The following is a 23,884-nucleotide window of genomic DNA, read 5'->3' on the forward strand; positions in this document are numbered from 1 at the left end:
GTTGAGGACTTGGCTCAGACTAATCTGATCCCGTGTGATTTAATGGTGGGAACCCTCTTGCGACGCGTCCACCCCAGCAGGATTCGAACCCTGGACGTTCCGCATGGAAGACGAGTGCTCTAACTACTCCTAAACGGGAGTTAATTCTTGGAAAATGTTTCAGCTGGTTGCAATCTACAATCCTCACTGCCAGATGCCTCTAAATCCTACACACTGTTTCTTTAATATCAGCATGATAGCTCAGTAACAAGCAGCAAAACCTTTGTATGATTTTATATTAAAGCCAGTTTTAAAATTAACATTAAAGCCAGACAAAACCCGTTCTAGTTATTATCTGTAGTATAAAACTGCTTCAGAAATAAAGGGTTGATGTGCCGGTTAAATAATAATGCATTTATTCTTAATACCTTGTCAACTCAGCCAGTCACACTGTATAAATGACACCCTCAAAAGCAAGCAAAACAAATATTTAAAAGTCATGCAAGAAAACAAAAACCGATGAGGAGAAAAAAAAAAAGCATCTCACTTGATGAATAGATACACACAGCTGATGCGAGGCGGGGCATTTGTCAATTTAAATGAGTCATTCAGTGAAAAACATCCAGCAGAGTAACTTTATGCCACAATTTCTCTTTGAAACCTGTCTACTTAGATGAAATAAGATATGCCAAATTCCTAAGGTTGTTCCATCTAGGTTTTTTTATGCAAACATTTTTGCAAATGGCCTATTTGTCTCAATCACTTAGAGCACGACTGCTGTACCTGTAAGTACATAACCTTAAGCACAAACACTCAAACATCCAGTAATGTGATGGTATTTTAAAATAATTGGAAATGTATCCACAGTTTATTCATTCGGGACTTGTTTCAGCTGGTGGTGTGGCAGCGTCCACTGTCCCTGTATGTTTAACTATTTGTTGTGCAGAGACAGAGCAGTGCCTTTTCCCTCTCCCAGCTGTGTGCGCAGGTCTGTGTTATTGGCTAATTGAGAGCGTGTTCTGTGCTGCAGCTCTGCCCTGGAGGTTAGTGTTAGCACACACACACTGTAGCAGGACAAATGAGAATACACCCCGCCATCTGCCCAAGAGAGACACTCCCTCGCCCTCTCCTTGTCCCTCTACCCTTGTCCCCCTCCTCTCTTTTTACTCTTTTCCTCTCATTTTTATTCCTTTTTTCATGCTCCCACCTCTCTCTCTTTTCACCCTCCCACACCTCTCCCCCTCCTTTCCCCACATTTCCTATTCTACCTTTCCATTTGAACAGTTTTCTCTCTGCGTGTACCACCTCTTCATTTCTACCACTCTTGTTTCCTCCCTCCTTGTTCCTGCCACCTGCCTCTCTCTATCCTGAATAAGTCAGTGGGAGGTTTGTTTGTGTTGTAATGTGGGGGGCTCAGGCTGTCGTGTTAAGGTGTTACCATACTCCGACCGCAGACTTTCAGAATGTTCTGTGGGCGCGATCCATAGGGGCTGACACCGAAGGTGACCCCCGGTCGGTAACCTTGGAGACCAACTTTATTAAAATGAATTTGAGTAGAGGGGCCGTCCTGACAGCAGCATAATTACATCGCAGAGCATCAGCACTAATTTATGCAGCCCGCATTCAACCGGTCAGGAGTGCCGAGATGGGGTCAGCGTGGACACACACAGAAACACACATGCGCTCACACACATACTCACAGGAACATATTGGGACACACACTCACACACTGACCGTCAAACACACACACACATAGGAATGGATCAGCATACCAATAAAAATAGGTAAATGCATTCAGTTTGTATACTGCACGATGCGGCAGCACATCCTTCTGTAGTGTTTTACGGCTCTGAGGCTCAATGTTTTTTAATGTATGTCAGCATGCATGTGTGACCTGCTTGTGTGTGCGAGAGAGACAGTGTGTGTGAGTATATTTAGCAGTGTTATAGAGCACAAAAAAAATCTGTGCATACTTTTCCGCTGTAGTGGTCTAAAGGCCCCCTCTTTTCCCTAATTAAATCTCCCATTGAAGGGAATTCTCTCATGCAGTGTAGCAGCTAATATAAAAGAATTTAAAGGTAACGTGACCTACCTTGACTGTTCATTGGTAGGGATAACAACAGTCCACATTAATTATAACAAGTAAAGGTCAACGCTCAGAGGTTTGCTCTGCAGTCCTTTGGGTTTTTGGCCCCAAGAGTAACTTTACGCCTGCTTTTTTAACAGTGGAAACAGACAACTTTTCAGTATAGTGTTTTCAAATGGTAGTATTGTTGGTGCTGCTGTCACAGATCAGATCCTGGGAATGGGGCTCTCTTTCTTTTGCTGGGTAGAGTTTCCACAATTAATTTGGTTGTTCCACTGTCCACCATTTCTGCTTCTGTGGATAGTAACTGCAGAGAAATTACATTGATACTCTTTAGTAACTAGGGATTGCTACTGTGGAAAACAAAAGCTCTATCCTCTTACTTTTTTGGCTGTGCAGTGGTTAACACAATTTGTTTGAGCTGTAAATCTAGCCTTTGGTATCCCAGGAGATTGTACCTGGCAGCAGACAGATTTGCACAGTGAAAGTGAGGCTTATAGGGAACCAATCTAAATGCTGATGGTGTCATAATTCTATAATCATTACATTATGCAATTAACATTTATTTCATAATGATAAGTTAAAGAAAAAAACTGGTCTCAACTTTAAAAGACTTTGTCCACCAAAGTGTTTTTAACTAAGACCAGCATCATTTTTTAATTCTTTCCACTGGGAGCGCTGTGTATTTATGCTACGCTATAAATGCAAGCAGCGTGACGAGGCACTGAGCTTCTGTTCTGCGCTGAGTGCTGCATGTTTGACGTGTTTTTTTTCTGGTCACCAAGAGCTGAAATACATTCAACTTTGGTAAAACCCTGCCCTTGTCACTGTCACTTAGGGCGGGACAAGGACCACAAAGACTGTCACATTTTAGTGTGAACAACAATGGATAAGAAATATGTTCACACTAAAATGTGACAGTGTGAACAACAATGGATAAGAAATATGTTCATATACAGTGTATTTATACTGTATACTGTATATGTTTCCTCTCATGAACTCACATTGACTGGTAGGTCCATCCTTTCTCCCCACGTGCTTCAGTCTTCCCTCCATCCAAAGCAAGCACACATTTTTACTTTCGCAGATATTCCATGTCATAGCAATCAGACGCAACCAAAGCGTCTCAGCTGAAAAATAGCTGCGCTTTCAAAGCGCTCTCAAGCGCTCCCAACTGGGTGTTTCTTGAGGAGTGCCTGGTAATTTTAGCTGGGAAAAAAAATGCTTTGCTGGACGCAAATGCAGTTATCTTAGTCGTAGCACCCTTTTCCTCAAGATGAGATGTTCTTTCTTTTAAATAACCAATCTTGCTATCTCCTCTCTGTCATTTTCTTTCATTCTCACATTTTCTTTCTTGCATATTAACACACACACACACACACACACACACACACACACAAACACAAACTTCCACGTGCATTCACTTTGACTCATTCAAATATCAATACCAAGCTTGCCACATAGAGACATACCCAAACTAGATGTGAACAAAAACAAAAAGTTTTGTAATCCATTTAAACAAAATGCTACTAATAAAGAGACGAGAGTAAACAGCTTTTCATTCAGAAAACAAATAACACTGTGTGACTGCCATCACTTTTATTTGTGTATTGATTAGTAAGGTCCTCTGTGCTCATTAGGCTTCATTAACAAGGATCCATAAATGGGGAAAAAAGGAAAAACAAATCTGATAGTGTGTCACTGCTTTGTATTCTGGATGCAACACAAACAGCTCTGTCATCCTCGCCCTGATCTTCGCTCCGCTTCTGTTCGGATCAAGTTTCCAGCACCAGCCAATCAGAGGCTGAAGCAAGAGGCAAAATAAAATGTGAAGCCCTTAGGTTCTTGAGTATCAGGAGGGAGAGAGGAAGAAGGGGTCAGAGGAGGAGGAGCAGGAGAAAGTGCTATAGAGGGGAGTAAAAAGGGGGTGAAGAGGGGGGACATGGATATAAGTCACAGCTCCAGTCACTCCATTGTAGCCGTTGTGACCAAGGGCACACTAATCTATCCCATTAGCAGATCTCTCCGACTCTCTCATAATGTTACCGCTAGCTGCTCTCCTGTGACATGTTCCTGGTTTGTGTGTGTGTGAGGGAGGGAGAGAGAGGAAGAGAGAGCATGGGTTTGTGTGAGAGTGTGTGCGAGAGACAGTGTGAATGAGACAGAATGCTGCGCCTGCGTGTGTGTGTAAGTGTGTGCGTAATGACAGTTCAGCTAGTTGCTCTCCTGTGAAAATGACACGTTCCTGCCAAATTAATATCATTACTATCAGAGTTTAATGGGCCAGTGCTGCCTTCTTATTTAAAACAGAACATCCCTCTCTCGACCTCCAGCACAAGGAAGGGGGGAGGGTGGGGATGGGGGGTAGGAGAATGGGTTATGAGCAGGATAGACAATGTGAAGGGACTTTTTTTTATTTCCTACTACAGCCAAAGAAGAAGATGAAGTTTAGATATTGTTAGGTTGAGCTTGAAAGCAAACAAATATAGTATTTAGGGAAGAAATCCCATCATTCAGCCATGGAGGATGGATCTTAGACAGGAGAAATGAAGACAAACATTTTAATTTGCAACTGAAACTCACTCTGTGCATTCAGTGGACTATACTTATCTTTTTTTTCCTCAACCATGTCAGTCATTTGCCTAAAAATACATTTTCCGTTGTGCTTTGTGTGATAGCTTTAAAATGTATCTCTGCTCTGCTGAACAATAGGGCTTTCTTCCCAGTTGTAATGTTAAATTTTGGGATTGTATTCTCAGTAATTGTTACAGCCGGGTGCGTGTCTGCTGTTGGAGTGTCGGCTGCTATCATCACTGGTATTTAACATAACAAAAACACAGATAATTTTCGCATCATGTTCCTTGTGTTAGGAGCTCCTGCCTTTTTCTTTGATGGAGAAATAACACACTGAATTTTGGAAGCAGCTTAGAGATGTTTGGCTCTTGGGTACATTTTCTTTCATAGCTTGTGTTTTACAGTATACCTTTCTGGTCATTGGTTTTTATTTTCTTTCACAGTACTTTACAGTAGGTGTGTGTACAGTATGAGCAGTCTGTTAGGGTGTCATTCTTCACTTGGAGTCAGCACTGTGATAATGAGTTCATTTGGAAATACACTCTGCAGGCTGCCTGTGCATGTGGGCGCATGCACAGTTGTGTTTGCACATGTGTGCATATTTACACACTCTGTATACACGTGGATATAACTATTGCACACTAAATTGTACGTGTGTGTGTTTTTGGTATGTGCACACCTGAAAAAGTGTGTGTGTGTGTGTGTGTGTGTGTGTGTGTGTGAGAGAGAGAGAGAGTGTGTGAATATGTCAGGTTGCCGCAGGAGACCAATTAGCTGGTGCATCAGTGAGGAGGTGAGCATACACACACCTGTGTGTGGCCCTATTACACCAGCTCATCACACACTCACATACCGACACACAGACAGCATTGCTCTGCTCATAATAGAAACATACTGACACTTACAGTACATTGACCATATGGAATAATGACTTCACTGTGTCAAACTGTCAGACTTGAGTCACCAGTGTGCGTTATTTCTACCAGGTGTTACTAACTTGACCAACTTTTGTGAATTATGGGTTATCTTACTGCTGCTGAATGGTTGTCGTTACCAATATGTACTTTACATTTGAGCATTTCTTCCGCTCACAACTGCTCGCTGTGTGTTCACACAGCAGAGAGTGATTCAGTCCAAAGTTTAAGGTATCGTGCATTGACGCAATCAGGTGAGAGTGAAAAAGCAGATCACAGCCAATAAAGCAGCCAGGCCTCTTCATGTATAATTCAGATCTTTTATGGTGGGCTATGCACCCATATGGGCATGCGAAAGGAAGACTAAGGCCATTTCCAGCCAGAGAAAAGCCCTTTTAAAAGCTAATCCCTGTGCCAGAGTCCTGCTCCTTTTACTGCTCCTCTTTAATGAATAGGTGTCCAATAAGGCCTTTTATTGTCTTAGCATATGTTGCTTTTATTAGGGGAAAATAATTAGGTTGTGCGGATCACTTCGGAAGTCCTCTCGCAAGATAAAAATGAGATAGTTTCACAGTCGTTGCGCAAGTCCTTCTGACTCCTTGTCGTTTTCCCCTTGGATGCCTTGTGTCCTAGCTCCCTCACCTCCTCCTCTCCTTCGTTTCCTTCCCTGCTCTCCTTGTCCCTCCTCTCATCTTTATGCCTCCCCTCCTCCTCTACCTCTTGTCCTTTGCATTCCCTCTACCTCGTTCCTCACTTCCTCTTCTATTGTTCCCCTGAACATGCGGGCATTAAATGTATGCAGCGATGTCGCATTGGACTGCACATTTACACACACTCACACACACACACAAAACAGATGAACAATCACAGTGTGACAGGAGGCTGTTGATGACTGACACTCGGTTGATCTTATCTGGCGCAAAAGGAGTAAAGGGAGGGCCGCAGAGAGAAAGAGAGAGAAATAGTGCAGGGGGGGTTCTGCTGTGCTTTGTGTTGTGTTCCTGTCACTCCTACATAGTTTATTCCTCTGCTCCTTTCTCTCTCTGCCTTCTCATCTTCTACTACATCACTCCGCTCGCTTATATAGAAAGAAAGAATGTCAGCCGGGTTCATCTGTGATCTGGGACTCCAGGGAAAGAGATCCATTTACCTCCAAGAGGTCCTACTATGACCGTTTACCCATGAGACCTCAGCTACAGTGTGCCCGGTCCTGTAAGTTATGAGGCCGGAGGGGGATGGGGCTGCAGGGGAAAAAGGGATCTGCAGAGGGCTGATGGAAAAGAAGGGGCTGAGAAAGGAGCAGGGGGCAAGGCTGACAGACTGAGAGAGATTGAGCGGGCATGATGAAGGAACGGAAAGAGAAGGAGGGAGGGAGGAGGCTGGTCCTTCCATCCTGTCCTTAATGCCCCTCAGGGGAGAACACTGCCCGTAGGTGAATATTAGCCATCCGCCTGTGGGCTAATGGAGGGTATGAAATAGAGTTTAGTACATACAGATGACCAAGGGTAGACTAATCACTGGGGAGACCCGTGATGAGGAGAGCTGGTCATACTCTGGGGATCGTAACAAGCTCTCAGTCAGATTATGGACATGGCTCTCACTTGAGTAAAGGCTTTAGCTTATATTCAGGGCTGCTTGATGTGGAGAAGTGAATCAGTACTTGTGGATTATTTTATTATGCTACAACTGAAAAAATGCACAGCGCCTATACTGGCTAACGTCTACTGTGACCTTTGGCCCGCCTCAGTCAGGGTGACAGGGGTCACCGCAGAGTCACAAGGGTGAGTGTCAGGGTGCTTTCTGAAGTGTGTGCTGAGGTGTTTGAGGTGCTAATCTCCTCTGCTCTTGGTTCAGTGGTCAAGCTGAATGGAGGGAGAGTTTGTTTATCTGAGGGGACCGCGTTACCCAGGATTCCCTCTACAGCTGGACCAGGCACGCTCAGCTGAGCTGTCGGCTCGCAGAGGTTACCAAGGCCGAGGGCAAAGCACACACACGTTCACACATAAACTGCACAAATACACGAAGGAAGGTTTTGATTTCAATGGTTATTTATTAAATGTAAAATATCTTTAGCACAGATTAAAAATCAGACACCTCCATCTATTTGAAACATCACAGGCTGAAAAAAAAAAACATTCCTGAAACAGAATCACAATCCCTTTTGAATCCCACTTTCAGGATAGCTAGTCCACGAGGCCGGGCAGAGGGCTGAGGCAAAAACTGCACTCCTCCTGATCCCTTTACTGGAGCTACAGGCCAGGAAGTACTTTCCAAATGCATGCTGTAGCCTTATTACACTGGGTTGTAGAAAATAAGTCATCAAGTATATCAACTGTAGAATTCAGGTATTTCACCACTTATAGCTGAGAAAAAAAATCAATAGTTTATTGTTCTCCTAAAATGTGACTTTGTCTAAAACAGGGTAAAATAGTATTCATCAGCACTTGTTTACAGAACTACGCAGTGGGAGCTTCAGATCACAGGATGCTGCTTGTCTGTGATTGACAGCTTACCAAACTTCAAGCGAGCTACCACAAAGTATTTAACAAAAAAATCAACCAAAACTGTTTTCTTGACCTGCTGCATATCCAGAGGGCCTTCACATGACAAGCATGGACATATGCCGTAATGATCTGTGGTTCATGCCAGGAGCCGAACTTCTCAAATTGTGTTCCCGGCATAAATAGCTTTGCCAACGTATAGCACTGCTGCAGAATTGGAGTGCCATCACAGAGGTCAGCTGGTGAACGTTCCCCCTCTCTTTTCTGCTCTGCCTCAACCCTCGCTGCTGTACAAATGCCAACTGACAACAACTGACACAGATGGTGAGCAGAAACACAGAAGGACAGGCAAAGGAAGAGAACCACCCACAGGAGTAAGAAAACAGGAAGACTCTACACACACTGTCCAAGAGAGGATATTGCCTGACAATATTATCAACTGATTTATTTTAAACTTTTTTTTTTAATTTTTAATCTTTTATTTTTTCTACTTTTTAAATTATTCTTTTTTTTTTTTTCAGCACATGCCATATGAGAATTTGGGGATTATAAAAGTACCTGAAAGAATTGCTAGGTTTTCAGCATGCATAGCTGTTTGTATTTACAGGTTTCTATGTACAGGGATGGGCCAAAAACAGACTGCTCTACAGTACTGGGTTTATTTACATCCAGGTCAGAGGGAGAGGTCAATGTCATAACTACAGATGTGGGGGTGAAGGGTCACATGCATAAGGGGTCAGAGAAAGCTCATACGGCTGAGTACAACTTGGATGATGAAGACACAGAACAAAACACGGCAAAAGAACATTACTGTTAATTCAACAACACCACGCCTCCCCCACATACCCTTTTTGCTTTTGAATACGCTCAATAAGGAGTTTTCAGCAACTGATTATTGCGTAACACTATACAAGGACATTTCTATTGCGAGTCCATGAGGTCCATGGGTATTGAGTCGACACTGAGATTGGAAGACTTGGATCTGATCCCAGAGCAGTTCCAGAGCCGTAGTAGTGGATCCCAGGCTAAGTGCAGGCTCATTGCTGCTTATCCACAGTCAGCTTATTGCAGGGTGTTTTGTGAGCATTTCTCAGCATTGGGGTGTGTTTTTGTTACCCACAAAAAGCAGATATACACAGATGAACTGTCCTGCTCCTTTGGTTTATCATATTGCTGTGGTGCACTGATCTTTATTATTTTTTTGTTTTTTATAGTAGCATAGAAGATCATTTTAGATTTAGGGTTGTTTTGGTGCACTTTGTCTGTCCCATCTTCTCCCCTCCCCAGATCAGTGTGGTTATAGCAGAGCTGTTTTTCTTTTGGGGAATGTTCAAGTGTAGTCTCAGGTGATTCAAAACAAGTCCTGGTCAAGTCTCAAGTCTGAATTGGAGTCTTTCAGGTCTTTGAATGCTGACTGTTGTGTTGCTGTTGTTTCATTTTTTCCTTTCCAATACCAATTTCGATACCTGGACTTGGGTATCGGCCAATACCAAGTACTGATCTGATGCCATCTGAAACTAAAGCGTTGCGTCCTGTACATGTTGCCTTTTTACTGTTGGGAATTTGCAGTGTAAAATGCTGCCAACTTTGCTAACATCTTGCTGTGTAGGCTACTATTAAAAAAAAGATTTCTGGAAAAACTGCAGGTGTGAAACTACTTTTAAGTTTATTGAATAATTACGTAGTATCAGGTCGTTGCTTAGACGAGCTAGTCACTGATACCCAATCCAGCACTCCAGAAGCATTTCCGTTACCGCCATTGATATCAGAAAACTGTAAAGACTGTCCTCACTAATGACATGGCGGCACTAGTCAAATCTTTTTACATAGCTGAGGCCAAGTCCTCTCAAGGCAATGTATTAGAGCTTTTAAAGAACTATAATAAATGGCTATAAATGTACATAGATGGATCCATGTGACTGGCATTTTGAACAGGCCAATTGCACAGCAATAGGCAGGTCAACTTGACAATTTAATCACAATGATTTAGCAAATGCACTTGTTTTTTTACTACATCTACAAAACCTTTTGCAGTAACCTGCAAGATGGCAAATTGCGGTATATTTTTTTTGTTGTCCAGTCAGAACTGTTCTAGTTTTGTTTTCAAGTCTCGTGTCAAGTCCAGCTGTCAGGCGAGTCAAAGTCTCCAGCTCTGGGTAGTAGAGAACAACTCTAAAACACCACAGATGTTTCTCTGAAAACTACTGTACACAAGGTAATGATTCACATTTAGTTGCAGAAGATAGAAAGACACACAGCAAAATCCATCAGCTTGTAGACAGCTAAATTTACAGGTATAATCTACAGTTTCACATGGGTTAGAAATGGCTGTCAACACCACAGATGTGTATGATGCACACTGGTTCAGTGATGTCACCTTTGTGTAGATTGTCCCAAATGTTTATTTGCGTATCTGTTCGTGCTCGTGTGCAGGCGCATGCTTGTGTCCGGGCATGCACGTATGAATACCGTATGCGTAATTGTGTAATGTGAGTGTATCGAGGTTGCTGCACACCCCCTCTTGGTCTCTTTCTCGCTACCTTACGCACCCCTTGCCTCCTATCTGCAAACACACAGCCTTATCTTCTACAGAGGTCACAGGGTCAAGTGGTAAGGGGGATGAGCTAAACACCAATAAGATAGCACATTGCTGGACACACAGCACAAACAGTCAATGCACTGCTGCTCCATGCTCTGCTAACTGGACTGTAGCAGCAAGCATAGAAACAGTAGTACAGTCTTTTCTAGGGAAAAAAAAAAACTGGAGACATCATTAAGAAGTCAGACGTGTAAATCTGGATTATGAGAGTGAAAGTTTTTTATCAATATTTCTACTTGCAGCAGGACCAATGTTTGGTAACTGGTCACAAACAAACTGCTTTGAAAGTCAGCCAAGTTCAAGGGGGCGTCAGCGAGTCAGAGCATGCAGCAGTGAAATCTTCAGTGGAGTTCAAAAGGCATTTAGCTTTCAGACGAGCTAAATCAGATGCCCTAAGCGAGGGAGATGAGTTAAACTGAGCGCGTGTGAACCTGCAACTCAGAGACACTGCTTGGCATTTGTCTGTCTTTGATATAGCGACATGTGATGTGGATGAAGTTATCGCCCCACTGGCAGGTGAGACAGACAGCGGCACACAGAGAGATGCTGCCTTTTCATCTGCTGTTTACCAGCTCTCTCATCACACTGCACTTCAAACACACTCAATCTGCTGCTGCGACGTTACACACCAGGGCTCCTCCTGGCGGAAGTTTACTTAGAGCTTAGAGGGGTGTGTGTGTGTGTGTGTGTGTGTGTGTGTTGATGAGAAAAAAAATGTTTCTTGGATTCCGGTTGGTGTGTGTATTTCATTCGTAGCATTTGCATTTATGTGCATATTTTTGTACTTGCATGTGAAAATATAAATGCTTTAGACCTCAATGGATCTTTCCACTTCATGTGTGTTTGTCTCACAGCTGCTTTAGGAAGCTGTTCAAACAGTTGGCATGTAATGTGGCTCCATTATGCATGCGTGTATGTTTGTGTGTCTTGCCCATGTTTGACTACAGTGTATACGGGGTTGTCTCACTGTGTGCCAGTGCTCTGTGCTAAACATTAGTCCTCAGCCTCCACATCAGTGTTCCCTCTCACTCTCTCTGCCCCCCATCTCGCTCTCGCCGCCTCTCATTGGGAGATAAAGAGGCGAGCCATTTCATGTGGCCGTATAGAAGTCGTCTCCAGCCCCGGAGTTTGCGGGGAAGCTGTCACAGCAGCTTTTAGCCGGAGCTGCAACATGAAAGATCCCTCTTTGAGCAGTTGGGTTATGTGTGTAATTCTCTCTGACGTGTTTATTCTGCTGCAATTTCAACTTTCATTTTCAAATGTCACAGAAATCTCCCTCTTCCAAGAATATCCCTACTAATTACTGACTGATGGGACAGGGTGTATTAGAGAACTTAGCAGGTTGCGTCCAAATACTGTTTTACTTTCACAGTGCGTCTTGGCTTGAGACGACATGAAACATGAGTCAATTTTGGGGTTGAGACTTGAGTGATCTTCAGATTTAAACTAAAAAATGAGAGCGGACTTACTGAGAAAGAGTCGGAGGGAAAGCCTCGTGGCGTGTGTGTGTGTGTGTTTGTGTGTGTGTATTGTACATCTATAACAAACCAACTTCTGATTCAAACACGTAGGTACATATTTGTTTCTTGCATTTGTTTCTTACTTATTCTCACTTTTGAAAGCCTGGCTGAACCCATATACATATCATGTGAAAATATACATATTCATAACCACAACATTAAAACCTGCTCTTTTACACTATACATAAAAACTGTAGTTTCCCTGGTGATTCCCATCCAGACAGGAGCTGGTGTCATTTTCATGTTCTCACATTTTCCACTGTGAGTCTGTACATCTGTAGCATTCTCATGGTCCCATATAGCCAGAGGTCCTGTACACACCGGGTAGAGAAATAAATAAATAAATATATGTATATAAATATATGTACAGGAAGGGGTTATGCCGTTCCCATGGTAATATGACCCAGTCATCATGGGCTGCAGGGAGAGGGGAGAGACAGCGTGTGGAGTCTTTTTTTTTTTTTTTTTTTTTTTTCCTGTTGACACTCTGTCCTGCTGTCTCTTTTCTGTGTGTGTGTATGCGTGTGTGTGTGTGTGTGTATGTATGCGTGTGTGTGTGTATGTGTGTGTGTCTCACAGAGGACACAACGATGTGGTCGGTGTCCGCTGTTCATCCTCTCTTTTTCTCCGACCAGGACACGTCCTACTGTCTGAGTCTGTAAATGGGCTCTCTCCATTTTGTCTCCTCCTGCAGGGTGATGCCGTCTCGTTGTCTCAGTCTCACGACTTGCCCACTGAACTCGTATCTCGTTCTCTCTGTGTTTCTCTGTCCACAGCAACAGGGTGCGGCCACCACGGTGTACTGTGCCGTAGCTCCGGAGCTGGAGGGGTTAGGCGGCATGTACTTCAACAACTGCTTCCGCTGCCAGCCGTCCAGCCAGGCCCTGGACCAGAGCAGCGCTGCCAGCCTGTGGGAGCTGAGTGAGCGCCTGGTCGCAGAGAGGTCAGCAGGTATACAGGCCCTCTGATGAACAGAGGAGGAGGTGCACTAGCCAAACAGGAAGTAAAGAGGAAGGATGGTGTGTCACAGAGATGTCCATGTAGGTATGACTGGAATAAAAGGTAACTGTCCTCTGACTGCACATTACAAGAGCTGCCAAACCACGGAAGTCCATCTGGATTTGTCACGTCACTACGGGGGCTAAAAACACACTACATACACAGTACAGGAGGGGTTCATATACACTCTATTGAATAAATTAAAGTTTGAGTTGTGTTCAGCTCCACTGTGGTAGTTTACAATGGGAGGGAGGGGACGGGAGAAGATTTGGGAGGAATTCAGGGATCTCTTTAAGTTTGTCTGTTTTTATAACTCTCTGAAGTCTTCTCCATTTCACGACTGTCTATTTAAAAGAGCAAAGTTCAAAGAAGCAGATGACCTGTGTTGCTAACAGTACAGGGTTACCTATTAAGCATACACTCTATGGCATATGCATCTGTTCCCAGCAATAGTGTACTATATGGCAAATATTGTGTCTTCCCAATTTAATTCAGTGTCCTCTTGTCTAGTTCTACATAGATGTGGATGTTTCCTATTGAGATACAGAGAGTTGGTTAATCGTTGTGCTAAATCTTTTTGGGCATAGAAGAAATAAGGAGTAATGGGCATGTGACACTCATGGGTATATAAACACACTAGAAGTATGATTCTTATGGCTATATACATTATTCTGCAATAATTTTATTTCTTATCAATGTCCCTATTAGTTTTCTGTACAGTATTTACAATATCCTGATTTCTGGGTATGTGCTAAAGGGGTATGGACATCATATTTTTTTCTGTTTGCTATTTGACTCAACCTACACATTGATAATCTATACTCTGGTAAATCTAAATTACAATTTGGAGGTATTTGTTGGGTGATCCGTGTCCATTTGAATAGCAAATACAGATGGTGGTGAATCTTATTTCCAGAGTCCAGGACCTTTAATTTCTGTATCTTCCCTTGTTGTTGGAGTAGAAGAATGTGAGCGATTTCAGTCCCATGTATTTTTTTTTGTTTGTTTGTTTTATCATCATTGTTTTATTATTGAACTCTGGCTTTGGGTTTGCTGTGGATTGGGTGCCCTGAAGCCGCTGTTGGGACGCTTTTGAGACATTGTGCTTTATGGCAGTCTGGGTGCCGTAGGTCGCTCTTGAAACATCAGCATTCCAGTGTCATGATATCTGTAAGAAAAACAAATGAGAGAGAACATTTAATAAAAGTCTGTTTTACAGTAACACGTGTGTGAAATTCATTCATTTGGAGGCCATTAGGGGGAGATATTTGAGTAGGGAGCTGACAAGTGAGCAACACTGAAGTCTAAGCACAACTGTTCCTGAGGAGAAAATGTATTCAGTGTGTATTAAGAAAGCATTAACGTTACACAGTGTGTTTGATGATACATTTAATTCAATTTTTCTGCTTTGTTCATATGCTGACCCGGGTGCAAAGGACAGATCAACCAGCTGTGGATCACCAGCTGCCTCATACATCACTACTCCAATCAGAAAAACAGAAAACTCTTCTCGGCCCGCACACAAACACAAACATACAGAGTTACACCACGGCTGCTTTTTCCATCTCTTTTCCTCCCTATAGAGTCTCTTTCTGTCCCTTTTATGCCGACACAGTTACAGAACACACACTCACACTTCAGTCAGAAACACGCTGTGCTTTTACACGGCCATGGCCTACCCAGAAACTGATACTGATGTCCTGCCCTGTTATAATCTGTAACTGCACCCAGAGTACAGGTGTCTTATCGCTGTCCTTTCACAGCACAGAACACACCTGGAACAGAGATACAACACACACTCACACATACCCTCTGCAAGAGCAGTCAGTGTCTGGTATGTACCCAGTGAGGAGTGAGAAAACAAGCAGATTTTATAGAACTTTCCAGGTGCAGTGCGGTGCTGTGACCCCAGAGTGATTTTGCCACAGTCATGCTAAATAGGAGCAAACAGCAATGTTTGCGACACCACTGTTAAAAATGTTAATACCAAGGTTTCTTCCGGCTGCTGTCCATGGTGCTGATCATTCATACTTTAATCCCAAGAAAAAATTGGCTCTCGTGGGAGTTTGCCTTTTTGTTTATCAGTTATAGTCAAAGCATTTTTTTTTTCTTCCTGACACGAGCCTCTGTGCGAGACAACGCTGTTCCCTTCCACAGTGTCAGCCTGGTCCAGCTTTGAACAGACATATTTCCCAGTTATTAAGTGTTTAGCATGTCAGCTGTCTAGTTTCCCTCTGCTTGTTCTCTGACCCCAATGACTTGTTTTAGTTAGTCCGCTTGCTGCGTTGATTGTTTCCAATTGCAGACTTTCTTTTTGGTAGTGCCACCACTGAATAGACTAAAAGACAATTCCTGCCTCATCTAGGGTCTGATATATAAAACAATGTGTACATATGTGTACATAAAATGTACGTACGAACAAAAGCCAAAAATGCTGTGCACCAGAAAATATTGGACAGTTTCTACAGTCCGGCATCCACCTCATCATCTGCATCACCAATTTCCCGTCTCCAACATGTTCTGAAGTTTCTCCCATCAAGTATTTTATTTCCGGGTCACAAATTTTGCGTGGGAAATGGTGTACGCCTCTTTCAGGCCTTGTTTTGTGCGTACAGAGTGTTTATAAGTGAGACCCCTGTTCTGTTTTGTTGGCAGGGGTGTAGCACCAAATTCTGGGCCCTATGCATAAGCAGTCTGGTTTTTTTTTTTAACAGAATCAGTTTTCTTTCTTTCTCTCTTTCTTTCCCCTTTTGGAGCCCAAATTTCCCTTCTATGGGGAAAGACATGACAGTGTATGTTGAAGCTCCAGCAGCTGAAGCACTCACTCACTTGGCTTTTGCTGCATTTACAGATGAATCCTGGAGCAGGAGTGGACTAAACCATTTTGCACTTTTCAGGGGTGAGAGGGGCCTCAGAGAGCTTCTACCATTTTTTATACAAAGTTCAGCCTCTCAACTCATTTATTCAGCCAGTTTTAATATAGTTATGGCACTAATTACTTAGAAACAAAAAAATTCAAACAAAACCAAACTTTTCATCCCAGGCTTTTCGAGCACCCCCTCCCATTAGGGCCCTGGGTAATCAGTCCCACTTTTACCCCCACTACAACGCCTCTGCTCGTTGGGTCTGACTCCTGAGTTGTGTTGCACTTTACTGCTGTTGAAATATCATTTTATTCAAAGAAATACTTGAAGAAATAACTTGAGATAGTTATTTGATTGCAGAGTCTGTGATGATCCTAAAGAGGGTAACTCCACACCTGATGCATCTGTAATGTTTGCCCCCTCTCTTGCACCCCCCTGCTAAAGGAAGCTGCTAATGATGAAGGCATCATGCTTAGCCAAGCTCGCAAGTTTAGCTTATCAATGACAGCTCTATGAAAGTGGAGCTATAGAAAACCGAAAAAACAGACAGAGCGTTTGAGGAAGCCTTCGATTGGAGGGGCGGACTCGAAGACACAAAGGAGGATCTCCAGGCGAACAAACAAACAACCAGATGTCCGTGCTGCTGTGCACTGCAGTGGCCGATCCATGGGTGTGTGCCTGAGTGAAGAGGGAGGGCCCTGCCTGGCTTTCATACAAAGTCCTATCGATCAGGCCCTATCGGAATCATCTGATAGCTAATCAATAAGCTACACTTCCTCTCAGCAAGCAGGGAGGAGAAAGAAGCACGGCTCTCACAAGAGTAGGACCTTGATCCCTTGACCCCACACTCAAGGCCCCGCACACACACACACACACACACACACACACACACACACACACACTTTTTCATCCTCTCTCTTTATTTCTGTCACTTTATCTCTCTCTTATAATAACAGTACAAGACAGTATAATAACCGAAAGCCTGTGCAAACCAAATAACCAATATACATTAGAATGTTATTTTAATTAGTTGGATTTACAGTTGATTTTTTTTCCCCTTCACTGAGTTTATTTCAATTTGGGCCGTAATTGTTTACGACTGACCATTTCATTTTCCATTATTGTTTTTATTTCTTCTTGTGATTAATTTCACCTCTCAAAGAATAATTATGAGAGGATTGATTTGATTATGCCTTTGTTCTACTCCTATTGGCTCCATTGACTGAGGGAATGCCATGTTGCCATTTCGAGCGGATATATTTAATGATCACAATCAATGTTAAAGCTCTCTCTAGACTCAACTAACTCAATAAATATCTGCCAGGAGGAAATTTACCATCTAACTACAGCAGGCAATAAAGTCTTGCTCTCTGTCCTCCTCCCTCCCCCGCGCTCTCGTTCCACCTCTCTCTTTTGAGGATGATATTGTGATTAAAACTGTTGATCAATTTTCATAAAGTATTACTGTGGAGTCGATGGAAACATTATTTCCCTGCAATATCTTGCACATGTGCTTTGCTTGCACACAGCTTTTTTAGGATGGAGCCTGAGATTATCTATTTTTTAGTAATTGCAGAAAGAAAAATTAGCTGATGATTCCCCCAGACTCCCTTTGTACTTAATTAGTACATTTTAATAAAAAGGAAACGTCTGCTGGTCAAAGTAAAATCTCTTTATTTTATGTCTTGTTTTGCAGATTTTTGAAAATGCAATTTTAATTCACTTTTACGACAACAAAACCACTATAGTGTGTGTGCATGAGGCTTTGGAGGTAAACAGTGCTGCAGGGCTGCCCCGGCTCGCTGTGCCGCATGCATTTCTCGCTGAGATGTAACGAACCAGTAGCACTAAAACAGAAGAAGACACACTGCTCAGAAACAGACTGCAAATAATATGTGTATGTTTTATATGACAGGAAGTATCGTATTTTAAGTAGTCCTCTATTTGCAAATGATTAAAGTTGTATAACACGAAGATGCTGGAGTTGTTGGCACATGCAACAAAGCAGACGTTCCTCTCCGCTTCAGTCTTGCTTTTATAAAGATTCTTTGAGGCAGCATTGATAACATTTGGATCCAGATAGCTAGTGATTCAGTGAGCCTGTTCACTATCAAATGCACTTATTTCCCCCTGCAGATCTGCTTGTGCAATCTATAACTTTCTCTGTTTTTATTGAAGTCTCAACACGGCACCTTTGAGGAAATCCTTCCAGCCCCAAATCCCCAGCGTGTCCTCACCGCTAGACAGCATGACCTTGTAAACCCTGAGTTATTTTACTCACCCATTGTGTGAGGATAGAAAGAAAAGAGAGAGAGAGAGTGAGAGGGAGAAAGAGGAGGGACGGGGGGGGGGGGGGGGGGGTGGAGAAAAAATAGCGCCAGCCTGTCACAGCTTTCAAACACAAAGAAAAATGAGCACTTGGGCTGAAGTACAATTATTAGCCCCTGTCTACAGATTCATCACACTATAGAGAGGGAGGGGTGGGGGTGGGGGGGGGGGTGGGGGGGTGGGGGGGGCAGAGAGGAGTGGAGCAAGAGGTGGAGTCGAGGAAGGTAGGAAAAAAGAGCTGTATAGGTACGGAAGATGGAAAGACGATGAAGAAACAAAACTGAGGAAAGAGAAAATAGGGCTGTTACGCTGTGAGGGAAAACTGAGAGTGAGCCAGGCGGGGTGTAAGGTGGAGCATGCAAAGCTACCGCAGAGTCGGGAGAAGAGAGGGGGAGGGAGGTTTTAGGGGAATAAAAGAGTGAGGAAAAGAGAAAGAGCAAGGCAGAGGTAAAGGAAGGTAAAATGAAATAAGAGGATTTGTCAGGCCAGTGGTTGGTGGCAGTAATAAAGCCCGCTAATCTGAGGGAGAACGCTTGGCTGCTCTCACACTGACTCTCTTGACGCCCCACTTTACCACCGGGCCAAGCCAAGGTCACACACATGTGATCATGCCAGTCCAAACACACACACTCTCTCTCTCTCACACACACACAGTTCATGCATGTTCTCAGCCTGTCCCATCACCCTTTTGTGAATCAAATGTGTTTCCACCTGAGCTTCTTCTAAACGTCTCTCACACACTTCTTTTTCTCTCTCACCTTTTTTCTCTGCATCTTTTTTGTTTGGCGTCATCTCCACCACATACACACACACGCGCATCCACACCCTCAGCCATGTTGATTTTGAAATCTCATTTTTCTCTGTTTCTTAACTGGCTCCGCCGTGTGAATCAATACCTATCAAAACCATTACATAAATACATCTGTCACAAGCAGATAGTAGAGTGGGGATGTAATGTGTCTGGTTAAGGCCACCATAGGGTGAAAGGAGATATGTTGTATGTGTGTGTGTGTGTGTGTGTGTGTGTGTGTGTGTGTGTTCTCAGAGGACAGCGAGTGTCATTTTGTGTGACCAGGTGTGTCGGGCGGAGAGAAAGGTTGTTATTGAGCTGCGGTAAATGACGCATAACCTGGTGCACCGCTTACTTAGCCCCGGACCCCTGTTCTCTCTGTCTCTTTTTTGTCAGTTGGTGTTTGTGTGCGTGTCTGTGTGTGTGTGTGTGTGTGTGTGTGTGTAGTCATGGGCATGTCTGTATGATTTCTTGAAGGCTGCAGGTCTAAAGTGAGTGCATGGTAAGTGGTAAAATATAGTGGATGCACAAGAGAGGCTCCTGGCTGTATGAAGCCGTACTGTAGGTGTGTTTACATGACTCGGAGCTACTTAGTAGTCCTTAAAATGTGGGCTATGGTATCGTTTGAATGTTTACAATACTTGTACCGATGTATTACCAGAGTTTTAGTGCCAACATGGTAAAAGATAAAGATGTTTCTCTACTAAACCCTTTTAGAAAAAGAAGCCAAAACTTATCAAATGTTAAATGTCTCACAAAAGCATCTATATTGAACAGAGTAAAACTGGCTAAAATCAGGAACAATCAGATAGTAAACAACATCACCAATCTGAGCAGACTTTCAGTGCTTGCTTTCAGTACTTGACAGTTTTCAATAGTCAGAGTCACACAATCTTTTTGGTCAGTACATAAATAGAATAGAATAGAGCCAGCCCTACTCTGAATACACACACTCCATGCAGCTCAGATACAACCCTGATTCTAAGTTGGGACACTGTGTAAAACGTAAATAAAAACAGAAAGTAATTATTTGCAAATCCTCTGACAAACGGTAAAACTCCAATTAATAGCCCGGGCTATTATTTGCTTAAATCATGGGACAGGCCTTTAAATCCTTTCACACAAAACTACTGCTCAGCAAAGATCGGGAAACTCAGTCAAGTTGTTTTATGAATATTACTTATATAAAAATTAGGCTTCAGATAATATATCAATTATGAATCATTTATTTGATCTAGCTTCGACAGAGCGCATCAGACAGAGTGAGTTACAGCACTTGAGGATCACGGCATCTGGCATACCGACACAACACCACTTCATCCTGTTAAAACAATACTCACAACTTTAATTCCTTTGATACAACAATGCGGTTTTATACATCCGTAGAACTTCTATTACAAAAATGAACTGCTTGGCAACCAGACCAGGCGTCTAAATAAATTGTCTAAAGACAGGCATTTATTTTTTAAAAACAGGCTAGTAAAAGGGACTAGGCGTTTTATTGGGACTATAGCCTTTAAATTGAAGTTTTAAAGTATATTCAATTGAATACAGCACAAAGACAAGATATTTAATGTTCAAACTGATAAATCTTATACTTTTTTGTGAATATAAACTTGTTCTGAATTTGATGCCCACGCCACGTTCCAAAAAATTTGGGACGGAGGCATATCTACTGCTGTGTTACATCACCTTTTCTTTTAGCAGTACTCAGTAAGTGTTTGGAAACTGAGGACACTAACAGTTAATTTATTCATTTATCTTTTAAGATTTTTATTTGGGGCCTTTTGCCTTTAATGGATAGGACAGCAAAGTGTGAGGGGGGAGAGAGAGAGATAGGGGTAATGACATGCAGCCGGGGGATGCAAGCGGGAATCAAACCCGGGCTGCTGCAGCAAGGATGGAACTTGGAACATGGACGCCTGCTCTCACCACTAAACCACCGACACCCCAACTGTTAATTTTTAAAAGTGAAATTTCTTCTCAAGATTGACAAGCTGGACCCCCAAAACCTCCAAGAATTTAAAGACTGTCTGTGTGGAAGAATGGACTAAAATCCTATTTGAACACTGTGAGACATTAGGGCTTGTCCAAGTATTAAATAAATTCGAGTAAGGATGTTCAATATATTTTCCTGTGTCATTCCACTTTATTGCACATGATTTTATGAATTGAAATGTTGAGATTTCTTTATTAGTGCTGTTTTATTGAGTTAATACCAATGTCTGGCCTGAATTTCGTGTAAATTGGTGCATTGGAAATACCTGATGAAAAAAGAAGATGTCTTGAGTACATCTTTTTTTTCCCCACTGTATGTTGATAAGGATTTACAAATGATTGCTTTCTGTTTTTTTTAACAGTGTCCTAACTTTTTTGGAATTGGGGTTGTTCATGTGGAGCATTAAAATGCACAGCTGTATGAAAAATGTGGGCCACTACCTTGACAGAGAGCACAAGGAGAGAGATGGAGAAGAATGTCGATGGAAGGAGTGATAGGGAGAAAAATGGAGGGAAAGAGAAGTGAGAGTGTTTCATGTCCTCTTCTGTCTCTAACCAGGGTCATCTGGAGCTGTTAAGGTTGTATTCTCTCAGCAAAAGAACCAAACAAACATAATCTTTGTATTTCTCTCACTCAAACACAAATATGGAGCATGTCTCATGTTTTTCTTGCAGCAGTTTCTTATTCTGTTCTTTTCTCCTCATCAGTTTTTAATGTTGTCATTTTCACACCTCACTTTGACGGCGGCAACCGTGATTGACGGCGTGATGCAGATTTACATGTCATGCTGAAATAGCACAATAACCTGCGCGCAGATAATCACCTCATTGAGAAACGCTCCGGCCTCTCTCCACTCACAATTACTATTGTGTATTTGATCATATAACCACTCTCCAACAATGCACTTAATGGGCTTATTGGCAGCGGACCAGAACTTGCTTGTAAATAAGCCTGATGGTGTTTGATTCTAATAAATTAGGCTCATATATGCAAACACGGTAAAATCATAACAATATCCAAATGTGTGTAGGCAGAGGTGGGGTGGCGACAGGCGGAGATTTATGCTGCGACCAATTGGCCGGCCTCATCACTCACTCAGCTATCTTCAACTTTTTTATTTGTTTAATTTCCAAATGTGATTGCTACACCACTCCCGCTCATGCTGATAAATGCAAAGGATCATGGGTAGAGGAGGCCAAGATTAATACGCATAATTTTTCAACTGGACCAATCCAAAAAAAAAAGAAAAGAAAAAGAAAGGAATGTGCTAAGAGCTCTGAGGAGGAATAAAAGCCATTTCTGCTGGGACATGATGTAACTGCGTACTATAAGGTAAATAAATGCATTTTCTCTCTGTCTCTCTCCCTAATTGGGGCTGTTTGGGTGAAAAGCCTTTTAAGCGAATACAAAAACAAAGCCAAAATACACTGAAAGAGCTTGATGACCTCATAGCTTCATTTCTGTCATTTATTTACCTGCATAATGTGAGTTCCCACTGTTTTACTGTCTATTCTGTGAGATACAACTCCCCTGTGGGCACTGAAGCTCACACACACACATACACACACACACACACTGCGTCTTTTAAATGTCTTTTAAAATCTCATGTTACATTATTCTCTCCACCATCAGTTATTGTAGACTTGTTTAGTCTGTTTGGCACGGGCACCCTGTGCTCACAGGACAGGTGACACAAGGCAAAAAAAGAGGTCAAACATTAAAATATACAAACCTGAAATGTAAGATAAGTTTTAATAAATGAAGTTATACCAAACAGCAATAAATTTAATTAGCAATAAATTATTTTAAGTACAACAAATGGGGTAATAGCCTAATTAACCTTAGGCTGATACTAACAACAACAACACCAACAACCTGGCTAATAAGAGGATGCTGTATTTTTGTGAGGCACCTTTGAGAAAGAGTGGTTAGTAACTCTGGAAGAGCAGAAATGTGTGTGTTCATGTGGAGAGCAACAGTGTGTGTGTGTGTGTGTGTGTGTATTATAAATGGAAGGGAGAAGAGTCACCTCTCAAAAACACACTCACATACCTACGAGATTAATTACAAGTACCGTGAATCACTGTGCAATTAATTAACTCATCCTTAGTAATGAGTGTGTGTGTGTGTGTGTGTGTGTGTGTGTGTGTGTATATGTGTGTGAACTGTGCATACTGTGTGTCATACAGACAGCCCCTCCATCTCTCCACCTCTCGCCCTGTCCCCTCTCTAATTGCTTCCCTCTCTATTAAAATGCAGTCTGCTGTGACATCACTCAACCCTCTGTTAGAACAGGCCAGGGCACCGGGCAAACCACACACACACACACACACACACACACACACACACACACACACACACACACACACACACACACACTCACAGGTACATGTACATACACATAGTTAATCTTATAGAACACGGCTCGTGTGGATTTTACCAGAGATTTGGGATGCTGAGAGGAAGCAGGAGATTTTGTCTCTTTAAAAGGTGAATCTGAGTCAGAGTAAACCTGTGGTGTGATGTCTTTCACATCTGAGGTCTTCCTGCCTCTGTGTTAGTGTGTGTATGAGTGTGTGTGTTTGTCAGTGGAAGCAGGAACACTGACTGAGCTGTAGCTACATCTAGACAGACTCATGTGTGTTATGTGTGTGTTGTTGGCCTCAATCAAAGTCAATGTTTATTAGCATTCAGGGGAATTGTACTGTGGCAGTGAGATCATATCATGTTA

General features: G+C 42.6%; 2 protein-coding genes across 2 annotated transcripts in view; one reads left to right on the forward strand and one right to left on the reverse strand.

The window, feature by feature from the left end:
* The window catches only part of wwox (WW domain containing oxidoreductase), a 160,735-nt gene extending 146,358 nt beyond the window's left edge, over nucleotides 1-14,377 (forward strand). Inside the window, exon 10 of the mRNA XM_049574621.1 lies at nucleotides 12,950-14,377. Within this exon, the coding sequence (XP_049430578.1) occupies nucleotides 12,950-13,141 (192 nt within the window). The 3' untranslated portion in view covers nucleotides 13,142-14,377. The remainder of the gene's footprint in view (nucleotides 1-12,949) is intronic.
* mafb (v-maf avian musculoaponeurotic fibrosarcoma oncogene homolog b (paralog b)) overlaps nucleotides 14,204-23,884 on the reverse strand; it is a 51,413-nt gene continuing 41,732 nt past the window's right edge. Inside the window, exon 3 of the mRNA XM_049574622.1 lies at nucleotides 14,204-14,340. The gene's annotated coding sequence lies outside the window, so the exon portion shown is untranslated. The remainder of the gene's footprint in view (nucleotides 14,341-23,884) is intronic.

The sequence above is a fragment of the Epinephelus fuscoguttatus genome, linkage group LG4 (assembly GCF_011397635.1).
Source record: "Epinephelus fuscoguttatus linkage group LG4, E.fuscoguttatus.final_Chr_v1".
Taxonomy (NCBI): Eukaryota; Metazoa; Chordata; class Actinopteri; order Perciformes; family Serranidae; genus Epinephelus; species Epinephelus fuscoguttatus.